Source organism: Salmo salar, chromosome ssa16 (assembly GCF_905237065.1).
Source record: "Salmo salar chromosome ssa16, Ssal_v3.1, whole genome shotgun sequence".
Taxonomy (NCBI): Eukaryota; Metazoa; Chordata; class Actinopteri; order Salmoniformes; family Salmonidae; genus Salmo; species Salmo salar.
Window position 1 is genome coordinate 55,566,365 of NC_059457.1, and position 20,589 is coordinate 55,586,953.

Genomic DNA, 20,589 nt, shown 5'->3' on the forward strand with positions numbered 1-20,589 from the left:
AGGGAGAGGGAACATCTGCTAGTGCTCATCCTAGCTATGCACTTTAACACTTTACCGTTGTGCAACATCTTCATCCTTCCTCTGGAAGAAGTATGTACACTGTGAATGTCCAATGTAGCGTATAGTGTGTGTGTGTGTGCAGTGTGTGAAAGCTAACTGACAAAGAGCTGCTAGATTGGATTACCGTACTATTTTATAAGGAAAGGCATTTCTTAATCTTAATGCTTTATATACTTGGAATACATTCAGTCACGGTCAATAAAATACATGTTGATCACACAAGCTGAAATGTTGTTTACATAGGGCTGGTGACCAAGTTTGTGTGTGTGTGTGTGGTGCTATGAGCCCTGGTCAAAAGTAGTGCACTATATAGGGTCTGGTTCGAATCCCTGAGCTGACTAGGTGAAAAATCTGCCGATGTCTCCTTGAGCAAGGCACTTAACCCTAATCGCTTCTGTAAATCACTCCGGATAAAAGCATCTGTAAAATTACTAAAACTGAAATGTAATTTGGGATGTGGCCCTCGTGGGTTCGAGGTCAAGTGTATCGGTTGTAGACACTTCCCTGTGTTTCAACAAACCCTGTGACTTGGTGACTGTCTGTGAAACATCCTTTTTGACAAGGAAAGACTAATGTTTTCCCTCACCGATCCCCGGCACCTTTTTCATTTAAAGGGGGGTTTGTTTTGGCCCTAGTTTTCCCTAGATGAAAGTTTATTTTAGGCTAGAAATTACTTGGCTCCAAAGAAAACCACCCAAGGAAAAAGCTGGGATATATCCGGCTAAGAGTTCCCAAGAATAAATAACATGGGTGTTGGAGTTGTATTATAGTGGAGTGGCTCGATGCGGAGAGAGAGAGAGGGAGGGAGGGAGGGAGGAGAGAGAGAGAGAGAGAGAGAGAGAGTATGCTGCTTCACTCTTCACTCTATGCTGCTTCACTCTTTGACTGATGACCCGACTGACTGATTACCTGACTGATTGATTGATTACCTGACTGACTGACTGACTGACTGACTGACTGAATGACTGATTACCTTACTGACTGACTGATTGCCTTGCTGACTGACTGACTGATTGCCTGACTGACTGACTGACTGAATGAATGACTGACTGACTGAATGACTGATTACCTTACTGACTGACTGATTACCTTACTGACTGACTGATTACCTTACTGACTGACTGATTACCTTACTGACTGAATGATTGCCTTACTGACTGACTGATTACCTTACTGACTGAATGATTGCCTTACTGACTGACTGATCGTCTTACTGACTGACTGAATGACTGATTGACTGCCTGACTAGATGAATGACTGATTGACTGACTATTACCCTTGCACATTAACTGCCTAGAGCAAATCCTCAATGAAACAGAGAGGTGAAACGGAGAGGTGAAACAGAGAGGTGAAACGGAGAGGTGAAACAGAGAGGTGAAACAGAGAGGTGAAACCAGAGAGGTGAAACAGAGAGGTGAAACAGAGAGGTGAAACCAGAGAGGTGAAACAGAGAGGTGAAACCAGAGAGGTGAAACAGAGAGGTGAAACCAGAGAGGTGAAACCGAGAGGTGAAACCAGAAAGGTGAAACCAGAGAGCTGAAACCAGAGAGGTGAAACAGAGAGGTGAAACAGAGAGGTGAAACAGAGAGGTGAAACCAGAGAGGTGAAACCAGAGAGGTGAAACAGAGAGGTGAAACAGAGAGGTGAAACAGAGAGGTGAAACCAGAGAGGTGAAACAGAGAGGTGAAACCAGAGAGGTGAAACAGAGAGGTGAAACAGAGAGGTGAAACAGAGAGGTGAAACCAGAGAGGTGAAACCAGAGAGGTGAAACAGAGAGGTGGAAACAGAGAGGTGGAAACAGAGAGGTGGAAACAGAGAGGTGAAACCAGAGAGGTGAAACAGAGAGGTGAAACAGAGAGGTGAAACCAGAGAGGTGAAACAGAGAGGTGAAACCAGAGAGGTGAAACAGAGAGGTGAAACAGAGAGGTGAAACAGAGAGGTGAAACCAGAGAGGTGAAACAGAGAGGTGAAACCAGAGAGGTGAAACAGAGAGGTGAAACCAGAGAGGTGAAACAGAGAGGTGAAACAGAGAGGTGAAACCAGAGAGCTGAAACCAGAGAGGTGAAACAGAGAGGTGAAACCAGAGAGGTGAAACCAGAGAGGTGAAACAGAGAGGTGAAACCAGAGAGGTGAAACAGAGAGGTGAAACCAGAGAGGTGAAACCAGAGAGGTGAAACAGAGAGGTGAAACCAGAGAGGTGAAACAGAGAGGTGAAACAGAGAGGTGAAACCAGAGAGGTGAAACAGAGAGGTGAAACCAGAGAGGTGAAACCAGAGAGGTGAAACCAGAGAGGTGAAACCAGAGAGCTGAAACCAGAGAGCTGAAACCAGAGAGCTGAAACCAGAGAGGTGAAACAGAGAGGTGAAACCAGAGAGGTGAAACAGAGAGGTGAAACCAGAGAGGTGGAAACAGAGAGGTGGAAACAGAGAGGTGGAAACAGAGAGGTGAAACAGAGAGGTGAAACAGAGAGGTGAAACCAGAGAGGTGAAACAGAGAGGTGAAACCAGAGAGGTGAAACAGAGAGGTGAAACCAGAGAGGTGAAACAGAGAGGTGAAACCAGAGAGGTGAAACCAGAGAGGTGAAACCAGAGAGGTGAAACCAGAGAGGTGAAACCAGAGAGGTGAAACCAGAGAGCTGAAACCAGAGAGCTGAAACCAGAGAGCTGAAACCAGAGAGCTGAAACCAGAGAGGTGAAACAGAGAGGTGAAACCAGAGAGGTGAAACAGAGAGGTGAAACCAGAGAGGTGGAAACAGAGAGGTGGAAACAGAGAGGTGAAACAGAGAGGTGAAACAGAGAGGTGAAACCAGAGAGGTGAAACAGAGAGGTGAAACCAGAGAGGTGAAACAGAGAGGTGAAACCAGAGAGCTGAAACCAGAGAGCTGAAACCAGAGAGGTGAAACAGAGAGGTGAAACCAGAGAGGTGAAACCAGAGAGGTGAAACAGAGAGGTGAAACCAGAGAGGTGAAACAGAGAGGTGAAACCAGAGAGGTGAAACAGAGAGGTGAAACCAGAGAGGTGAAACCAGAGAGGTGAAACCAGAGAGGTGAAACAGAGAGGTGAAACAGAGAGGTGAAACCAGAGAGGTGAAACAGAGAGGTGAAACCAGAGAGGTGAAACCAGAGAGGTGAAACAGAGAGGTGAAACCAGAGAGGTGAAACCAGAGAGGTGAAACCAGAGAGGTGAAACAGAGAGGTGAAACCAGAGAGGTGAAACCAGAGAGGTGAAACCAGAGAGGTGAAACCAGAGAGCTGAAACCAGAGAGCTGAAACCAGAGAGCTGAAACCAGAGAGGTGAAACAGAGAGGTGAAACCAGAGAGGTGGAAACAGAGAGGTGGAAACAGAGAGGTGAAACCAGAGAGGTGAAACAGAGAGGTGAAACCAGAGAGGTGGAAACAGAGAGGTGGAAACAGAGAGGTGGAAACAGAGAGGTGAAACCAGAGAGGTGAAACAGAGAGGTGAAACCAGAGAGGTGAAACCAGAGAGGTGAAACAGAGAGGTGAAACCAGAGAGGTGGAAACAGAGAGGTGGAAACAGAGAGGTGGAAACAGAGAGGTGAAACCAGAGAGGTGAAACAGAGAGGTGAAACCAGAGAGGTGAAACCAGAGAGGTGGAAACAGAGAGGTGGAAACAGAGAGGTGAAACCAGAGAGGTGAACCAGAGAGGTGGAAACAGAGAGCGTTGGGCCAGTAACCGAAAGGTTGCTGGATCGAATCCCCAAGCTGACAAAGTAAAAATCTGTCGTTCTATCAATGTGGAATCCATCCTTGTAAAGTAACACTAAACGGATGGTTCTAAGGTATTACATTAGAGCACCTGTTTGAGTCTCGGCAGGGATTAATTTAACCCTCCTTAGAGCTGTGATCACATCAAACAACACTTTCCTATGTTTAATAAGATACTTAGACTGAAAGGAAATTCTTAAGGCCTGCAAGGCTTAACCTTTTCCAGATGCTCACAGGGATCGGATGAGGCACCTAAACATATTCAGGTTATTGGAGTATAATCACTGTTTAGTGTTGGCGTGGTTTCCTACTCACATTCTGCAGTGATATGGGTGACTCCCAGACCACTGCTACCACTAAACACCACAGCCCTCTGGGTGAAGGTTGTGCTGTCCTCTGACATCCCTCTATGGGTAACGCTCTGACTGTGTTTGACCCCCGGCCCGGCCAACGCAGGCTGCACATCCTGTCTTCCTCTGCCATTCCTGTACCCTCCTCCAGTACCATGGTAGAACACCCAGTACCATGGTAGAACACCCAGTACCATGCTAGACCATCCAGTACCATGGTAGAACACCCAGTACCATGGTAGAACACCCAGTACCATGGTAGAACACCCAGTACCATGCTAGACCACCCAGTACCATGGTAGACCATCCAGTACCATGCTATACCATCCAGTACCATGGTAGACCACCCAGTACCATGCTAGACCACCCAGTACCATGCTAGACCACCCAGTACCATGCTAGACCACCCAGTACCATGCTAGACCATCCAGTACCATGCTAGACCACCCAGTACCATGCTAGACCATCCAGTACCATGCTAGACCACCCAGTACCATGCTAGACCATCCAGTACCATGCTAGACCATCCAGTGCCATGCTAGACCACCCAGTACCATGCTAGACCATCCAGTACCATGCTAGACCACCCAGTACCATGCTAGACCATCCAGTACCATGCTAGACCATCCAGTACCATGGTAGAACACCCAGTACCATGCTAGACCATCCAGTACCATGCTAGACCATCCAGTACCATGGTAGAACACCCAGTACCATGGTAGACCATCCAGTACCATGGTAGACCATCCAGTGCCATGCTAGACCACCCAGTACCATGCTAGACCATCCAGTACCATGCTAGACCACCCAGTACCATGCTAGACCACCCAGTACCATGCTAGACCATCCAGTACCATGCTAGACCATCCAGTACCATGCTAGACCACCCAGTACCATGCTAGACCATCCAGTATTCTCAGTTTCCCCACATCGTTGAACGGCCACGTTCTTACCACATCACGCTGATGGAAGAGAGAGGGGAAGGCTGATGGCAGAGAGAGGGAAAGGCTGATTCAGAGAGAGGGGAAGGCTGATTCAGAGAGAGGGGAAGGCTGATTCAGAGAGAGGGGAAGGCTGATTCAGAGAGAGGGGAAGGCTGATTCAGAGAGAGGGGAAGGCTGATTCAGAGAGGGGAAGGCTGAGAGGGGAAGGCTGATTCAGAGAGGGGAAGGCTGATTCAGAGAGGGGAAGGCTGGTGGCAGAGAGGGGAAGGCTGGTGGCAGAGAGGGGAGAAATTGGAATTCAGAAAGAAGTTAATACTGATTCAGAGAGAGGGGAAATCTGATTCAGAGAGTGGGGGAGGCTGATTCAGAGAGAGAAGGAAAGGCTGATTCAGAGAGAGGGGAAGGCTGATTCAGAGAGAGGGGAAGGCTGATTCAGAGAGAGGGGAAGGCTGATTCAGAGAGAGGGGAAGGCTGATTCAGAGAGAGGGGAAGGCTGATTCAGAGAGAGGGGAAGGCTGATTCAGAGAGAGGGGAAATCTGATTCTGAGAGAGGGGAAATCTGATTCAGAGAGAGGGGAAGGCTGATGGCAGAGAGAGGGGAAGGCTGATTCAGAGAGAGGCGAAATCTGATTCAGAGAGAGGGGAAGGCTGATGGCAGAGAGAGGGGAAGGCTGATTCAGAGAGAGGGGAAATCTGATTCAGAGAGAGGGGAAGGCTGATGGCAGAGAGAGGGGAAGGCTGATTCAGAGAGAGGGGAAATCTGATTCAGAGAGAGGGGAAGGCTGATGGCAGAGAGAGGGGAAGGCTGATTCAGAGAGAGGGGAAGGCTGATTCAGAGAGAGGGGAAGGCTGATGGCAGAGAGAGGGGAAGGCTGATTCAGAGAGAGGGGAAATCTGATTCAGAGAGAGGGGAAGGCTGATGGCAGAGAGAGGGGAAATCTGATTCAGAGAGAGGGGAAATCTGATTCAGAGAGAGGGGAAGGCTGATTCAGAGAGAGGGGAAGGCTGATTCAGAGAGAGGGGAAGGCTGATTCAGAGAGAGGGGAAGGATGCCACGTTCTCACCACATCAGACTGATGCAGAGAGAGGGAAAGGCTGCGGTTGGCCAATTAACTGAGTGAGCCGGGCCAAGCAAAACTTCCTCTGCTGTTTTTACAGCAGAGTGCTCCAGATGATGGTTTCCATACACTGCTGCTGCTGAGCAGGGAGGGAATCAGAGGCAACCAGAGCTCTGCTAGTCTCCGCTGCTGCTTTGTGACCGATGGCCACATGCTTCCAGCCGGCCCTGCTGGGGGAAAGGCAGAGATCACACACGAGTGAAACCCAAATGGCACCCTATTCCCTTTATATAGTGCACTACTTTGACCAGAGGCCTATGGCACCCTATTCCCTTTATAGTGCACTACTTTAGACCAGAGGCCTATGGCACCCTATTCCTTTTATAGTGCACTACTTTTGACCAGAGGCCTATGGCACCCTATTCCCTTTATAGTGCACTACTTTTGACCAGAGGCCTATGGCTCTACACTGCTCTACACAACACCTTTTGGAGAGCTGTGATGCTGCTTCACTCTCTGACTGACCCTAAGGGACCCTGGTTAAAAGTTGTACACTGTAAAAGGAAATAGGGTGCCATTTGTTACGCAACCTCAGGCTATTAGCACAAAAAACAGGATAGGTGGCATGGAGGTAGAGAGAGTGTGAAGCTCTGTTCGCTCAGCCCACTCTGCACCTGCGTAAGATAAGCAGAACCGGGTCTGGGTTATGAATGAAACTCTTTCAGATGGAATTTTTTGACTGAATCTGCATCCCGAAAGGCCCATGCCGAAAGTAGTGCACTATATAGGGAATAGGGTGCCATAGGGCTCTGGTCAAAAGTAGTGCACTATATAGGGAATAGGGTGCCATAGGGCTCTGGCCCGAAAGTAGTGCACTATATAGGGAATAGGGTACAGGATGCTGGCTTGGTCCTGCAGGCCAGAAAGCCTTTCAACCCTCTCTCTCTCTCTCTCTCTCTCTCTCTCTCTCTCTCTCTCTCTCTCTCTCTCTCTCTCTCTCTCTCTCTCTCTCTCTCTCTCTCTCTCTCTCTCTCGCAAAAGTCTAAAAACATAACTGGTGGTTTACGCATGGTCCTGCTAGACTGTTTTATCATGGTCCTGCTAGACTGTTTTATCATGGTCCTGGTAGACTGTTTTATCATGGTCCTGGTAGACTGTTTTCTTGTGGTCCTGGTAGACTGTTTTCTTGTGGTCCTGGTAGACTGTTTTCTTATGGTCCTGGTAGACTGTTTTATCATGGTCCTGGTAGACTGTTTTATCATGGTCCTGGTAGACTGTTTTCTCATGGTCCTGGTAGACTGTTTTATCATGGTCCTGGTAGACTGTTTTATATCCTGGTAGACTGTTTTATATGGTCCTGGTAGACTGTTTTCTTTGGTCTGGTAGACTGTTTTATCATGGTCCTGGTAGACTGTTTTCTTATGGTCCTGGTAGACTGTTTTCTTATGGTCCTGGTAGACTGTTTTCTTGTGGTCCTGGTAGACTGTTTTCTTATGGTCCTGGTAGACTGTTTTCTTGTGGTCCTGGTAGACTGTTTTCTTATGGTCCTGGTAGACTGTTTTCTTATGGTCCTGGTAGACTGTTTTCTTATGGTCCTGGTAGACTGTTTTCTTATGGTCCTGGTAGACTGTTTTCTTATGGTCCTGGTAGACTGTTTTCTTATGGTCCTGGTAGACTGTTTTCTTATGGTCCTGGTAGACTGTTTTCTTATGGTCCTGGTAGACTGTTTTCTTATGGTCCTGGTAGACTGTTTTCTTATGGTCCTGGTAGACTGTTTTCTTGTGGTCCTGGTAGACTGTTTTCTTATGGTCCTGGTAGACTGTTTTCTTATGGTCCTGGTAGACTGTTTTTCTGGTCTTAGTAGACTGTTTTCTTATGGTCCTGGTAGTGACAGGTATGAAGTTAAGACCCTGATGCAGACAAGGTCAAATTAACAATGGTTTAATAATCCACCAGGGGCAGGTAATAGACAGGTCAATGCACGCAGGGGTCAGTAAACCAGACGTGGGGCAACGGTACCGGACGGCAGGCAGGCTCAGGGTCAGGGTAGGCAGAGGTCAATAATCCAGAGGTGGGGCAAAGGTACAAGTCGACAAGCAGGCTCAGGGGCAGGCAGAGTGGTCAGGCAGGCGGGGCTCAGAGTCAGGATAGACCTTCAGTGTGTGACAGATTCGTGATGCTGAGAGGACAGCGACCGTAATATCAGCGCACTCGTGTAGTAAAACACAAGGGCCAGGGAGTGTAGTGGAGGCTATACGCAGGTGTAAACCACATACACACTTTTTCCCCCAGTGAGCATTGCCTTTATTCGCTTCTTACGTCCCTTGTGATGCGTATCAAAGTAGTGTAGTGGAGGTATACGACTTGACAGTTTTGTAGTACAATAGAGAAGTCAGAGATTGCGTAGAGATTGCCTGCAATGACAACAAGCCCGATGATGCTGTGACACACCGCCCCAGACCATGACGGACCCTCCACCTCCAAAATCGATCCCGCTCCAGAGTACAGGCCTCGGTGTAACGCTCATTCCTTCGACGATAAACGCAAATCCGACCATCGCCCCTGGTGAGACAAAACCGCGACTCGTCAGTGAAGAGCACTTTCTGCCAGTCCTGTCTGGTCCAGCGACGGTGGGTTTGTGCCCATAGGCGGCATTTTTTCCTGTGATGTCTGGTGAGGACCTGCCTTACAACAGGCCTACATGCCCTCAGTCCAGCCTCTCTCAGCCTATTGCAGACAATCTGAGCACTGATGGAGGGATTGTGCGTTCCTGGTGTAACTCGGGCAGTTGTTGGTGCCAATCTGTACCTGTCCTGCAGGTGTGATGTTCAGATGTACTGATCCTGTGCAGGTGTTACACGTGGTCTGCCACTGCGAGGACGATCAGTTGTCCGTCATGTCTCCCTTGCAATTTATTGCCCTGACCACATCTGCAGTCCTCATGTCTCCTTTCAGCATGGCTAAGGCACGTTCATGCAGATGAGCAGGAACCCTGAGCATCTATCTTTTGGTGTTTTTCAGAGTCAGTAGAAAGGCCTCTTTAGTGTCCTAAGTTTTCATAACTGTGACCTTAATTACCTACCGTCTGTAAGCTGTTAGTGTCTTAACGACCGTTCCACAGGTGCATGTTCATTAATTGTTTATGGTTCATGGAACAAGCATGGGGAAACAGTGTTTAAACCCTTTACAATGAAGATCTGTGAAGTTATTTGGATTTTTACTAATTATCTTTGAAAGACAGGATCCTGAAAAGGGGACTTTATATTTACTTGCACGCTACACACACAGTCTAGTTTCAGGGGAATATCATCTGCAGCCAGCCAGAGTGTTCAGCTCTCAACCGGTTCTGGCATGGAGCAGCTCACAGAATAATGACATCGGTAGCCGGTAGGGTAGGAAAGACCTTTCAACTCATTATATCTACCAGTAAATACTAACTAAGGCAACAATGGGCATGCAAACTAGCTATTGAACAAGTTTTGTCCAAATTGTTGGTGAGTAGGCTACTTGTGATCCTGCAATTGTCATCATGAGCTGTTTACGTCCGGGGCGTAGACATAGATGGGTCTGGGTGGACAGAGGCCCACCCACTGGGGAGACAGGGGCGTAGACATGGATGGACCTGGGTGGACAGAGGCCCACCCGCTGGGGAGATAGGGGCGTAGACATGGATGGACCTGGGTGGACAGAGGCCCACCCGCTGGGGAGACAGGGGTGTAGACATGGATGGACCTGGGTGGACAGAGGCCCACCCGCTGGGGAGATAGGGGCGTAGACATGGATGGACCGGGTGGACAGAGGCCCACCCGCTGGGGAGACAGGGGTGTAGACATGGATGGACCTGGGTGGACAGAGGCCCACCCGCTGGGGAGACAGGGGTGTAGACATGGATGGACCTGGGTGGACAGAGGCCCACCCGCTGGGGAGACAGGGGTGTAGACATGGATGGACCTGGGTGGACAGAGGCCCATCCACTAGAAGCCAGGCCCTGACAGGGACGCCTAATCAGATTGATGTGGTTTAAGCATTGTTGAGACCATCAACAACAACAAAAATCTACTAAAAAAAGTGTAATTTAAGAGTGAAAATCTGAAAAATCTACAGGAAAAAACACAAAAAACATAGGAAAACATAGAAAACATTGAAATACATAGGAAAACACTGGAAAACACTGGAAAACACTGGAAAACACTGGAAAACATAGGAAGACACTGGAAAACACTGGAAAACACTGGAAAACACTGGAAAACACTGGAAAACATAGGAAGACACTGGAAAACACTGGAAAACACTGGAAAACACTGGAAAACATAGGAAAACATAGGAAAACACTGGAAAACACTGGAAAACATAGGAAGACACTGGAAAACACTGGAAAACAAAGGAAGACACTGGAAAACACTGGAAAACATAGGAAAACACTGGAAAACACTGGAAAACACTGGAAAACACTGGAAAACATAGGAAAACACTGGAAAACACTGGAAAACATAGGAAGACACTGGAAAACACTGGAAAACATAGGAAAACACTGGAAAACACTGGAAAACACTGGAAAACACTGGAAAACATAGGAAAACACTGGAAAACACTGGAAAACACTGGAAAACACTGGAAAACATAGGAAAACACTGGAAAACACTGGAAAACACTGGAAAACACTGGAAAACATTGGAAAACACTGGAAAACACTGGAAAACACTGGAAAACACTGGAAAACACTGGAAAACACTGGAAAACAACGGAAAACACTGGAAAACACTGGAAAACACTGGAAAACATTTCACACAGGGTGTCTTTTCTTCTCTGGGCCGTTTGGGATCTTTCAACATTAGATCATACCCACTTCTCCACTACACCACTGGATAGGGCCGATGGAAAGACAGCAGTCACACGCAGCATGATGTTACAGGATAACCCAGGATTACCCAGGATAAGCAGTCCATAAACTCAGACATAATAAACCAGTAGGTCCCAATCATAAGAATATGAAATGTACCACATCGAAATGTACAACTGTTATAACAACTATTACTTCAATGTTCCATAATGTACAGTAAGGCATTGTTGGCAGAACAGATGGATGCAGTTCAATGCATGATTCATATAATTTATTATAACCTTTCATCATTTAGCAGATGCTCTTATCCAGAGCAACTTATAGTAGTGAATGCATACGTTTCATTTCATACTTTTTTTTTTCTGTGCTGGCCCCCCCCCGTGGGAATTGAACCTACAACCCTGGCGTTGCAAACATCATGCTCTACCAACTGAGCTACAGGGAAGGCCCTCAATCAAATGTATTTTTATAGCCCTTCTTACATCAGCTGATATCTCAAAGTGCTGTACAGAAACCCAGCCTAAAACCCCAAACAGCAAGCAATGCAGGTGTAGAAGCACGGTGGCTAGGAAAAACTCCCTAGAAAGGCCAGAACCTAGGAAGAAACCTAGAGAGGAACCAGGCTATGAGGGGTGGCCAGTCCTTCTGGCTGTGCCGGGTGGAGATTATAGTAACAGAACATGGCCAAGATGTTCAAATGTTCATAGATGACCAGCAGGGTGAAATAATAATAATAATAATCACAGTGGTTGTCAAGGGTGCAACAGGTCAGCACCTCAGGAGTAAATGTCAGTTGGCTTTTCATAGACAATCATTCAGAGTATCTCTACCGCTCCTGCTGTCTCTAGAGAGTTGAAAACAGTAGGTCTGGGACAGGTAGCACGTGGTGAACAGGTCAGGGTTCCATAGCCGCAGGCAGAACAGTTGAAACTGGAGCAGCAGCACGACCAGGTGGACTGGGGACAGCAAGGAGTCATCATGCCAGGTAGTCCTGAGGCATGGTCCTAGGGCTCAGGTCCTGAGAGAGAGAGAGAGAGAGAGAGAGAGAGAGAGAAAAACTTAAATTCACTCAGGACACCGGATAATTCACAGTACATTTCTTGGTGGTTTAATAAATATTGCTATCAGGTTTTAAATTACAGCTGGCCTGGTACATTGTTTGTGGCCTCCATTCGGGATGCACTGTTTCAGTTTCAATGACTTAATATTCTGGACAAAATCGGATGGCTGGGGATGTCAATACAATCAAACTAGCAAGGGCAATGATCACAAGTCAGTCATAACGTGACTAATAGGCTAGCATATCTATTTATGTAGCAAGCTAAAAACATGGACCCTAACGTTAGCTAGCTAGCTGCTATGAGGATGTCATGTCTTGCCATTGGAGGAGTGGGTGAGTGACTGACTTTTTCCCCTCATATCGATTTCCGGTGGCTATACACAGCTAGAGAATTGGTTAGCTAGCAAGAACTTGAACGACTGTTATCCAGTTAGCATATCTCTTGCGTTCGCAAATTCTCTCTGGCTATCTACTCTGATTTCAGAGCACTCTGGTCTGAGTGTGCCAGAGCGCAGAACATCTGATGAAATTACGAACACGCAACACCTGCTGAATATGACCGGTGTCTGTAAATGTAGATTAAAAAAAATGTATAGTTAGTCAAGAACGCTTTAGATAACATGTAAACAGCCAAACCAGCTCTGCTACAGCAGGTAAAATGTTCAGAGTGAGGTGTTCTCTTATTTGTATCTGGATGTAGCTAGCTAGCAAGCTAGTTATCTTTAGCCAGTTAGCTTTAGAGCTTGGTTGGGACAAGCATGCGTTTGGCAGGCGAGTTGCAGAAGGACGAGGAGGCTAATAATTCCCCATCGTTTACCAGTGTAATTTTGATGGCCAACTAGCTAACAAAAGTTTGAGAGGGTTTATCTAATGTTCTTTTGTTAGATATTAGCTCATCTTTCTCTGGCTAGCATTAGTTGTTTGTCTTGTTGTTGTTGATGTGCATAAATGATGGAGAGGGAGCCAACCTTTTCATTGTTGTTTGATCAATAGGACTGTAAAGTTCCCAAATGTAAAAGGACTCCCCTAGTGTTAACATATTTACAGAAATCCATTCAGGTAATTTTTGTGGCTTTTGGCGAATGTGTTCCAATGATATAAAGTGGCTCTGTTGTTACTTCCTGTAAACACACAGTCCAGTTCATAGTGAATGATGACAGGTCCTACTGCCTGTAAACACACAGTCCAGTTCAAAGTGAATGATGACAGGTCCTACTGCCTGTAAACACACAGTCCAGTTCATAGTGAATGATGACAGGTCCTACTGCCTGTAAACACACAGTCCAGTTCATAGTGAATGATGACAGGTCCTACTGCCTGTAAACACACAGTCCAGTTCATAGTGAATGATGACAGGTCCTACTGCCTGTAAACACACAGTCCAGTTCATAGTGAATGATGACAGGCCCTACTGCCTGTAAACACACAGTCCAGTTCATAGTGAATGATGACAGGTCCTACTGCCTGTAAACACACAGTCCAGTTCATAGTGAATGATGACAGGTCCTACTGCCTGTAAACACACAGTCCAGTTCATAGTGAATGATGACAGGTCCTACTGCCTGTAAACACACAGTCCAGTTCATAGTGAATGATGACAGGTCCTACTGCCTGTAAACACACAGTCCAGTTCATAGTGAATGATGACAGGTCCTACTGCCTGTAAACACACAGTCCAGTTCATAGTGAATGATGGCAGGTCCTACTGCCTGTAAACACACAGGCCAGTTCATAGTGAATGATGACAGGCCCTACTGCCTGTAAACACACAGTCCAGTTCATAGTGAATGATGGCAGGCCCGTGTGGCAAATGGCGGGTTTGTATAAAGGCCTACTGTAGCTCTGATTGGCTATAGCGCATCAGTCTGTGTAGGTCCTGTCCTGGACGAGACGTGTTTTTATTAGGTTTTATTTCCTGCAGTGTCTACTAATTGTCCAAACGCACTGCCACTTTCCCACTCTATTTTGCTATAGAATTTTCATAAATGCCATAGTATACGTACTTCCCAAACATTCTAAGAATGTATGAAAATGTGAAAATGAGCATATCTAAGTGCTCGCTTGTCAGTTAACGTTTTAAAAAGGGTCATATTCTTTCTGGGGGTGTAAATGAACAGATTTTAATAAGATTTCATGTTGCTAAAATGCTGTCAGTTCCACTTTAAATGTAACAATGTTTCACACACAGAAGTTATTTTCAAAGAGATGGCTAACAACAGGAAGTGCACTGCAGTTATAAACACAGTTCCACTCACCAGATGATGCTCAATGGAAACTTAACTTCTTGTTGAAAGTTATCCTTGAAAAGGGAGAAGCTAACAAATTAGCAACAACATCCTATTTGATAACACCTGCTGCAGCCACTGCAAACTAGCAGACAACAAACGCTAGCTAGCTAGCTAGACCGTGGGAAAAACTACTGCTCGCTATTGTGCAGCGATCTGTTGGTCTTCAAGAAGGCAGATGCCTTTATCTAGCTTCTAATGGCCCAGCCAATGGCTGACTTAGCTAGCAAAGAAAAATTGTGATTGAATCGGTTTTTCTCTTCAGCGTTAACCCTTTCCTTTCCAACACAAATGTAAGAGATTAAATCAGATTAAAATCAGAACATCATTGAAAATAATAATATAATATAACACATACTGTAACTTCTTGATTGGTGGGTTCCCCTGAAGGACGGTTGAGCTAATGTAGGCTAACACGGAACCCAAACCGGCTGCGCGTGTGCGCCATCGTGCGCCATCATGCACCATCCTGCATACATTTATTTTGTCCCCCTACACCAAACGTGATCACGACACGCAGGTTAAAATATCAAAACAAACTGTGATCCAATGACATTAATTTGGAGACAGGTTGGAAAGCATTAAACATCTATGGCAATTTAGCTAGTTAGCTTGCACTTGCTAGCTAATTTGTCCTATTTAGCTAGCTTGCTGTTGCTAGCTAATTTGTCCTGGGATATAAACGTTGAGTTGTTATTTTAACTGAAATTCACAAGGTTCTCTACTCCGACAATTAATCCACACATAAAACGGCCAACCGAATCATTTCTAGTCATCTCTCCTCCTTCCAGGCTTTTTCATCTTTTAAATTATATGGTGATCGGCATCTAAACTTTGATAGTATTACCACGACAACCAGCAAAACAGTTCGTCTTTCAATCACCCTCGTGGGTATAACCAATGAGGAGATGGCACGTGGGTACCTGCTTCTATAAACCAATGAGGCGATGAGAGAGGCAGGACTTGCAGCGCGATCTGCGTCAGAAATAGGAATGACTTCTATTTTAGCCCTTGGCATCGCAGACGCTCGTTGGCGCGCGCGAGCAATGTGTGTGCAATAATTGAATAACATGGATTTCTACATTAATTTTGCAACGCTCGCGCACGTGACGTGTCCGATCTGAACAGCATGTAATGTGATTAGCATGAGGTTGTTGGTATTGACTCGGCCCCCCCCGGTCATGGTATTGACTCGGTCCCCCCCCCCCCCGGTCTTGGTATTGACTTGGTCTCACCCCCCCTCCGGTCTTGGTATTGACTCGGCCCCCCCCCTCTCCGGTCATGGTATTGACTCGGCCCCACCCCCCCTCCAGTCTTGGTATTGACTCGGCCTCCCCCCCTCCAGTCTTGGTCTCGAACACAACATTTGTATCAAATCCTACTGTAAGACCAGACCCAGACCTCTGTGTGTGTGTGTGTGTGTGTGTGTGTGTGTGTGTGTGTGTGTGTGTGTGTGTGTGTGTGTGTGTGTGTGTGTGTGTGTTGGCGTGCATCATGATTTCGGGCAGGTGTGTGTGTGCGGGGGGGGGGGGTTGTTCATAACCTGGTTTTCTCAGCTGCTGCCTGCCATGCCATCTGAATGAACAAAGACACTGTCTGTTCCAAACATGAGGAAGTGGATACATTACATCTGCTCAAAGAGTCTACCAATGTTCCCTCTAAGCTCGTTATGGCGCACCGGTCTGTGTAGAAGAAATATCAGCCTGTGCAGAGAAGCACAAGATTGAAATTACACTCAACTTTCTAGAGTTTTTCCCCTTTATCGTGGGAACTGTGATCGACTCAACACAATATTAGCCACTTTCATATGCAAGACTTAGTATGCAAAACGAAGTATGCAACAGATTTTGTTGTAGGCAGAGTGCATCAGAGTAGGACTCTATTGCATTGACAGGCACGACCCATTGTCTACACAGACCGGTGCACAATAACCTATCACAGCTGCAGTAGGTTTATATGCAAGTAGATCATTGCCTTATATGGATCTGTGCCATTGACTTTGAACTGGACTGTGTTTACAGCATGAGTGGTCGTGGGTAGATGCGCTTGTTTTGAGATCAAAGCGAGAGCAGTGTTCACTTTTGTTTTTTGCAAGTTAGTGAGTTATTAGCCCAGTTATAGCTAATTTGTTGACAGAAATGTGAGAGTGATTGCTTCCGACAAGAGCACAAAATGTGTGCATTTCTAGACATCTTTGAAAAGCGAGTCAGGTAAAGAGCTTTTTATATATATTTTTATTATTTTTCCATTTCTATATATATATATATTTCTATATATATTTCATTTGTCCTCCGAACAGGAGGGGTAAATATATATATATATATATATAGATATATATATATATATATTTTTTTACCCCTCCTGTTCGGAGGACAAATATCTTAGTTTTATAAAGAGCTTGTTTTATTTATTTTATTTCATTTGTATTTATTATTATATATTTTTTTTAATGTACCCCTCTTCGGAGGACAAATATCTTCAGGGTTTTTTTTACAGCTTTTTTGCTACATATACATATACATTTTACATATACATTTTACATATACATTTTACACACATGGTACTTTTATAGATGACAACAATACATTACCAAACAAACTCTTTAATCCCACCACATGTGCCATATATTTTTAAATTGTGCTGTGATGTTTTACACCATTCTTGAATCTTTTCTAATCATATAGTATCCACAGATTGTGAGCTAAAGATTAAAACCTTTCCTATGAGTATTATTATATTATTTATTGATGGACTGTGGTTTTCCAGATCCCCCAACACTGCTATTTGTAAGGTTCATTTGAAGTGCATGTTGTGATTTTTTTAACCATTCCTGAACCTGTGACCAGAAACAAGCTACATCAGGGCAATACCAGAATAAATGATCTATTGATTCTGTCTCTTCGCAACAACATCTACAGAGCTGAGATTGTTGTATGCCCCATATATATAGCATTCTGTTGTTGGCAAGAATTTTATATAATAATGTAAATGTAAGAACTCTAAGTGTTGAAGTTTACGTTCAGCAGACCTGAAATTTGCTCAGTGCTGGAAAAAACCCAGTACTGCCGTGGTGTTCACCCCACCCCTACCTCCCTGCACCAGCCTTCCCTTCCCTCCTCTGGCCTTTAAACTTCCCTATATAGCCATGTTATTACCTGGTACGTCCTGCACATAGCCATGTTATTACCTGGTACTTCCTGTATATGGCCATGTTATTACCTGGTACCCCTGCACATCCACTCAGTACTGGTACTCATGTTATTGTTATTACCTGGTACTCCCTGTATAGGGCCATGTTATTACCTGGTACTTCCTGTATATAACCATGTTATTACCTGGTACTTCCTGTATATAACCATGTTATTACCTGGTACTTCCTGTATATAACCATGTTATTACCTGGTACTTCCTGTATAGGACCATGTTATTACCTGGTACTTCCTGTATATATAACCATGTTATTACCTGGTACCCCTGCACATCGACTCAGTACTGGTACTCCCTGTAGATGGCCATGTTATTACCTGGTACTTCCTGTATATAATCATGTTATTACCTAGTACTTCATGTATATAGCCATGTTATTATCTGGTACTTCCTGTATATAGCCATGTTATTACCTGGTACTTCCTGTATATAACCATGTTATTACCTGGTACTTCCTGTATATAGCCATGTTATTACCTGGTACTTCCTGTGTATATAGCCATGTTATTACCTGGTACTTCCTGTATATAGCCATGTTATTACCTGGTACTTCCTGTATATAGCCATGTTATTACCTGGTACTTCATGTGTATATAACCATGTTATTACCTGGTACTTCCTGTGTATATAACTATGTTATTACCTGGTACTTCCTGTATATAGCCATGTTATTACCTGCTACTTCCTGTATATAGCGATGTTATTACCTGGTACTTCCTGTATATAGCCATGTTATTACCTGGTACTTCCTGTATATAGCCATGTTATTACCTGTACTTCCTGTGTATATAGCCATGTTATTACCTGGTACTTCCTGTGTATATAACCATGTTATTACCTGGTACTTCCTGTGTATATAACCATGTTATTACCTGGTACTTCCTGTATATAGACATGTTATTACCTGGTACTTCCTGTATATAACCATGTTATTACCTGGTACTTCCTGTATATAGCCATGTTATCACCTGGTACATCCTGTAGATGGCCATGTTATTTTTTCTCATTTTGAAACAATGCTAACCTTACCTTCTCTCTTCCTCTCCTCCACAACAGGTGAACAACAATGGCCTGGTCTCGTTCCTCAGAGAGGTGTCTCAATTCACACCTGTGGCGTTTCCCATCGCCGGAGACCGTAGGGTTGTGGCGCCGTTCTGGGCTGATGTGGACAACAGGCGGGCGGGGCAGGTCTTTTACAGAGAGAGTAAAGACCCGTCTGTCCTTCTGAGGGCCACAGCTGACGTCAGACGACACTTCTCTGAGTTCCCAGAGTTCAGTGCGACGTGGATCCTCATCTCAACGTGGCACAAAGTCACCTTCTTCGGAGGAAGTGACATCACACCGGTAGGATTCTCAACCAATTAAATACATATATCAATCAATCAATCATTCAATCAAATGTATTTACATAGTGGTACTATATGCGACCTGTTGACTACTACTGTTCTCTGCAGGTGAACACGTTCCAAGTGGTACTGATCACCAACGGAGAGGTGTCCTTCACCATCTTCCAGTATCATGACATCACCTGGACTACAGGCATGCATGCCAGCAGTGGAGGAGACCTGGCAGGGCTAGGCGGCATCGCTGCACAGGTAACATCACAGAGATGTCCTCACAAACCATGTTTATAGGTAACATCACAGAGATGTCTTCACAAACCATGTTTATAGGTAACATCACAGAGATGTCTTCACAAACCGTGTTTATAGGTAACATCACAGAGATGTCTTCACAAACCATCATAAATGTCTTCATAAACCATAGCCACAGCTAGGATCATACCTTCCCTGTTTTGTCCTCAGAACAGCCTCAATTTGTCGGGACATGGACTCTACATGGTGTCAAAAGCGTTCCACAGAGATGCTGGTCCATGTTGACTCCAATGCTTCCCACAGGTGTGTCAAGTTACCTGGCTGTCCTTTGGGTGGTGGACCATTCTTGATACACACGGAAAACAGTTGAGCGTGAAACGTTATTGACTCAAACCGGTGCGCCTGGCACCTACTACCATACCCCGTTCAAAGGCATTTAAATATTTTATCTTGCCCATTCACCCTCTGAAGGGTACACATCCACAAACCATGTCTCAAGGCTTAAAAATCCTTCTTTAACCATGTCTCCCCTTCATCAACACTGATTGAAGTGGATTTAACAAGAAACATCAATAAGGGATCATAGCTTTCACCTGGATTCAAGCATTTCACTACACCTGCAATAACATCTGCAAAATATGTGTATGTGACCAATAGACTGACCAGATTAATCACATTTTATGTCATAGAAAGAGCAGGTGTTCTTAATGTTTTGTACACTCAGTGAAAATGTCTATCTATCCATCTATACAGTGCATTCGGAAAGTATTCAGACCCCTTGACTTTTTACGAATGTTGTTTTGTTGCGTCCTTATTCTAAAATGGATTAAATAAAAACAATCCTCATCAATCTACACACATTACCCCATAATGGCAAAGTGAAAACAGTTTTTTCAAATATTTTGCAAATGTATTAAGAATAACAAACACCTTATTTACTTGAGTATTCAGACCCTTTTCTATGAGACTCGAAATTGAGCTCAGGTTAATCCTGTTTCCATTGATCATCCTTGAGATGTTTCTACAACCTGATTGGAGTCCACCTGTGGTAAATTCAGTTGATTGGACATGGTTTGGAAAGGCACAGACCTGTCTATATAAGGTCCTACAGTTGACAGTGCATGTCAGAGCAAAAAACCAAGCCATGAGGTCGAAGGAATTGTCTGTAGAGCTCCGAGACAGGATTGTGTCGAGGCACAGATCTGGGGAAGGGTACCAAAACATTTCTGCAGCATTGAAGGTCCCCAAGAACACAGTGGCCTCCATCATTCTTAAATGGAAGAAGTTTGGAACCACCCAGACTCTTCCTAGAGCTGGCCGCCCGGCCAAACTGAGCAATCGGGGGCGAAGGACCTTGGTCAGGGAGGTGGCCAAGAACCCGATAGTCACTCTGACAGAGCTCCAGAGTTCCTCTGTGGAGACGGGAGAACCTTCCAGAAGTACAACCATCTCTGCAGCACTCCACC

General features: G+C 45.2%; 1 protein-coding gene across 3 annotated transcripts in view; it reads left to right on the forward strand.

Moving 5' to 3' along the window:
• LOC106574124 (sushi, nidogen and EGF-like domains 1) overlaps positions 1 to 20,589 on the forward strand; it is a 144,927-nt gene that overhangs the window by 41,635 nt on the left and 82,703 nt on the right. For all 3 annotated transcript variants that reach the window (XM_045697462.1, XM_045697464.1, XM_045697465.1), the window contains exons 2-3: positions 18,585 to 18,872; positions 18,983 to 19,123. In XM_045697462.1, coding sequence (XP_045553418.1) covers positions 18,585 to 18,872; positions 18,983 to 19,123 — 429 coding nt within the window. The remainder of the gene's footprint in view (positions 1 to 18,584; positions 18,873 to 18,982; positions 19,124 to 20,589) is intronic.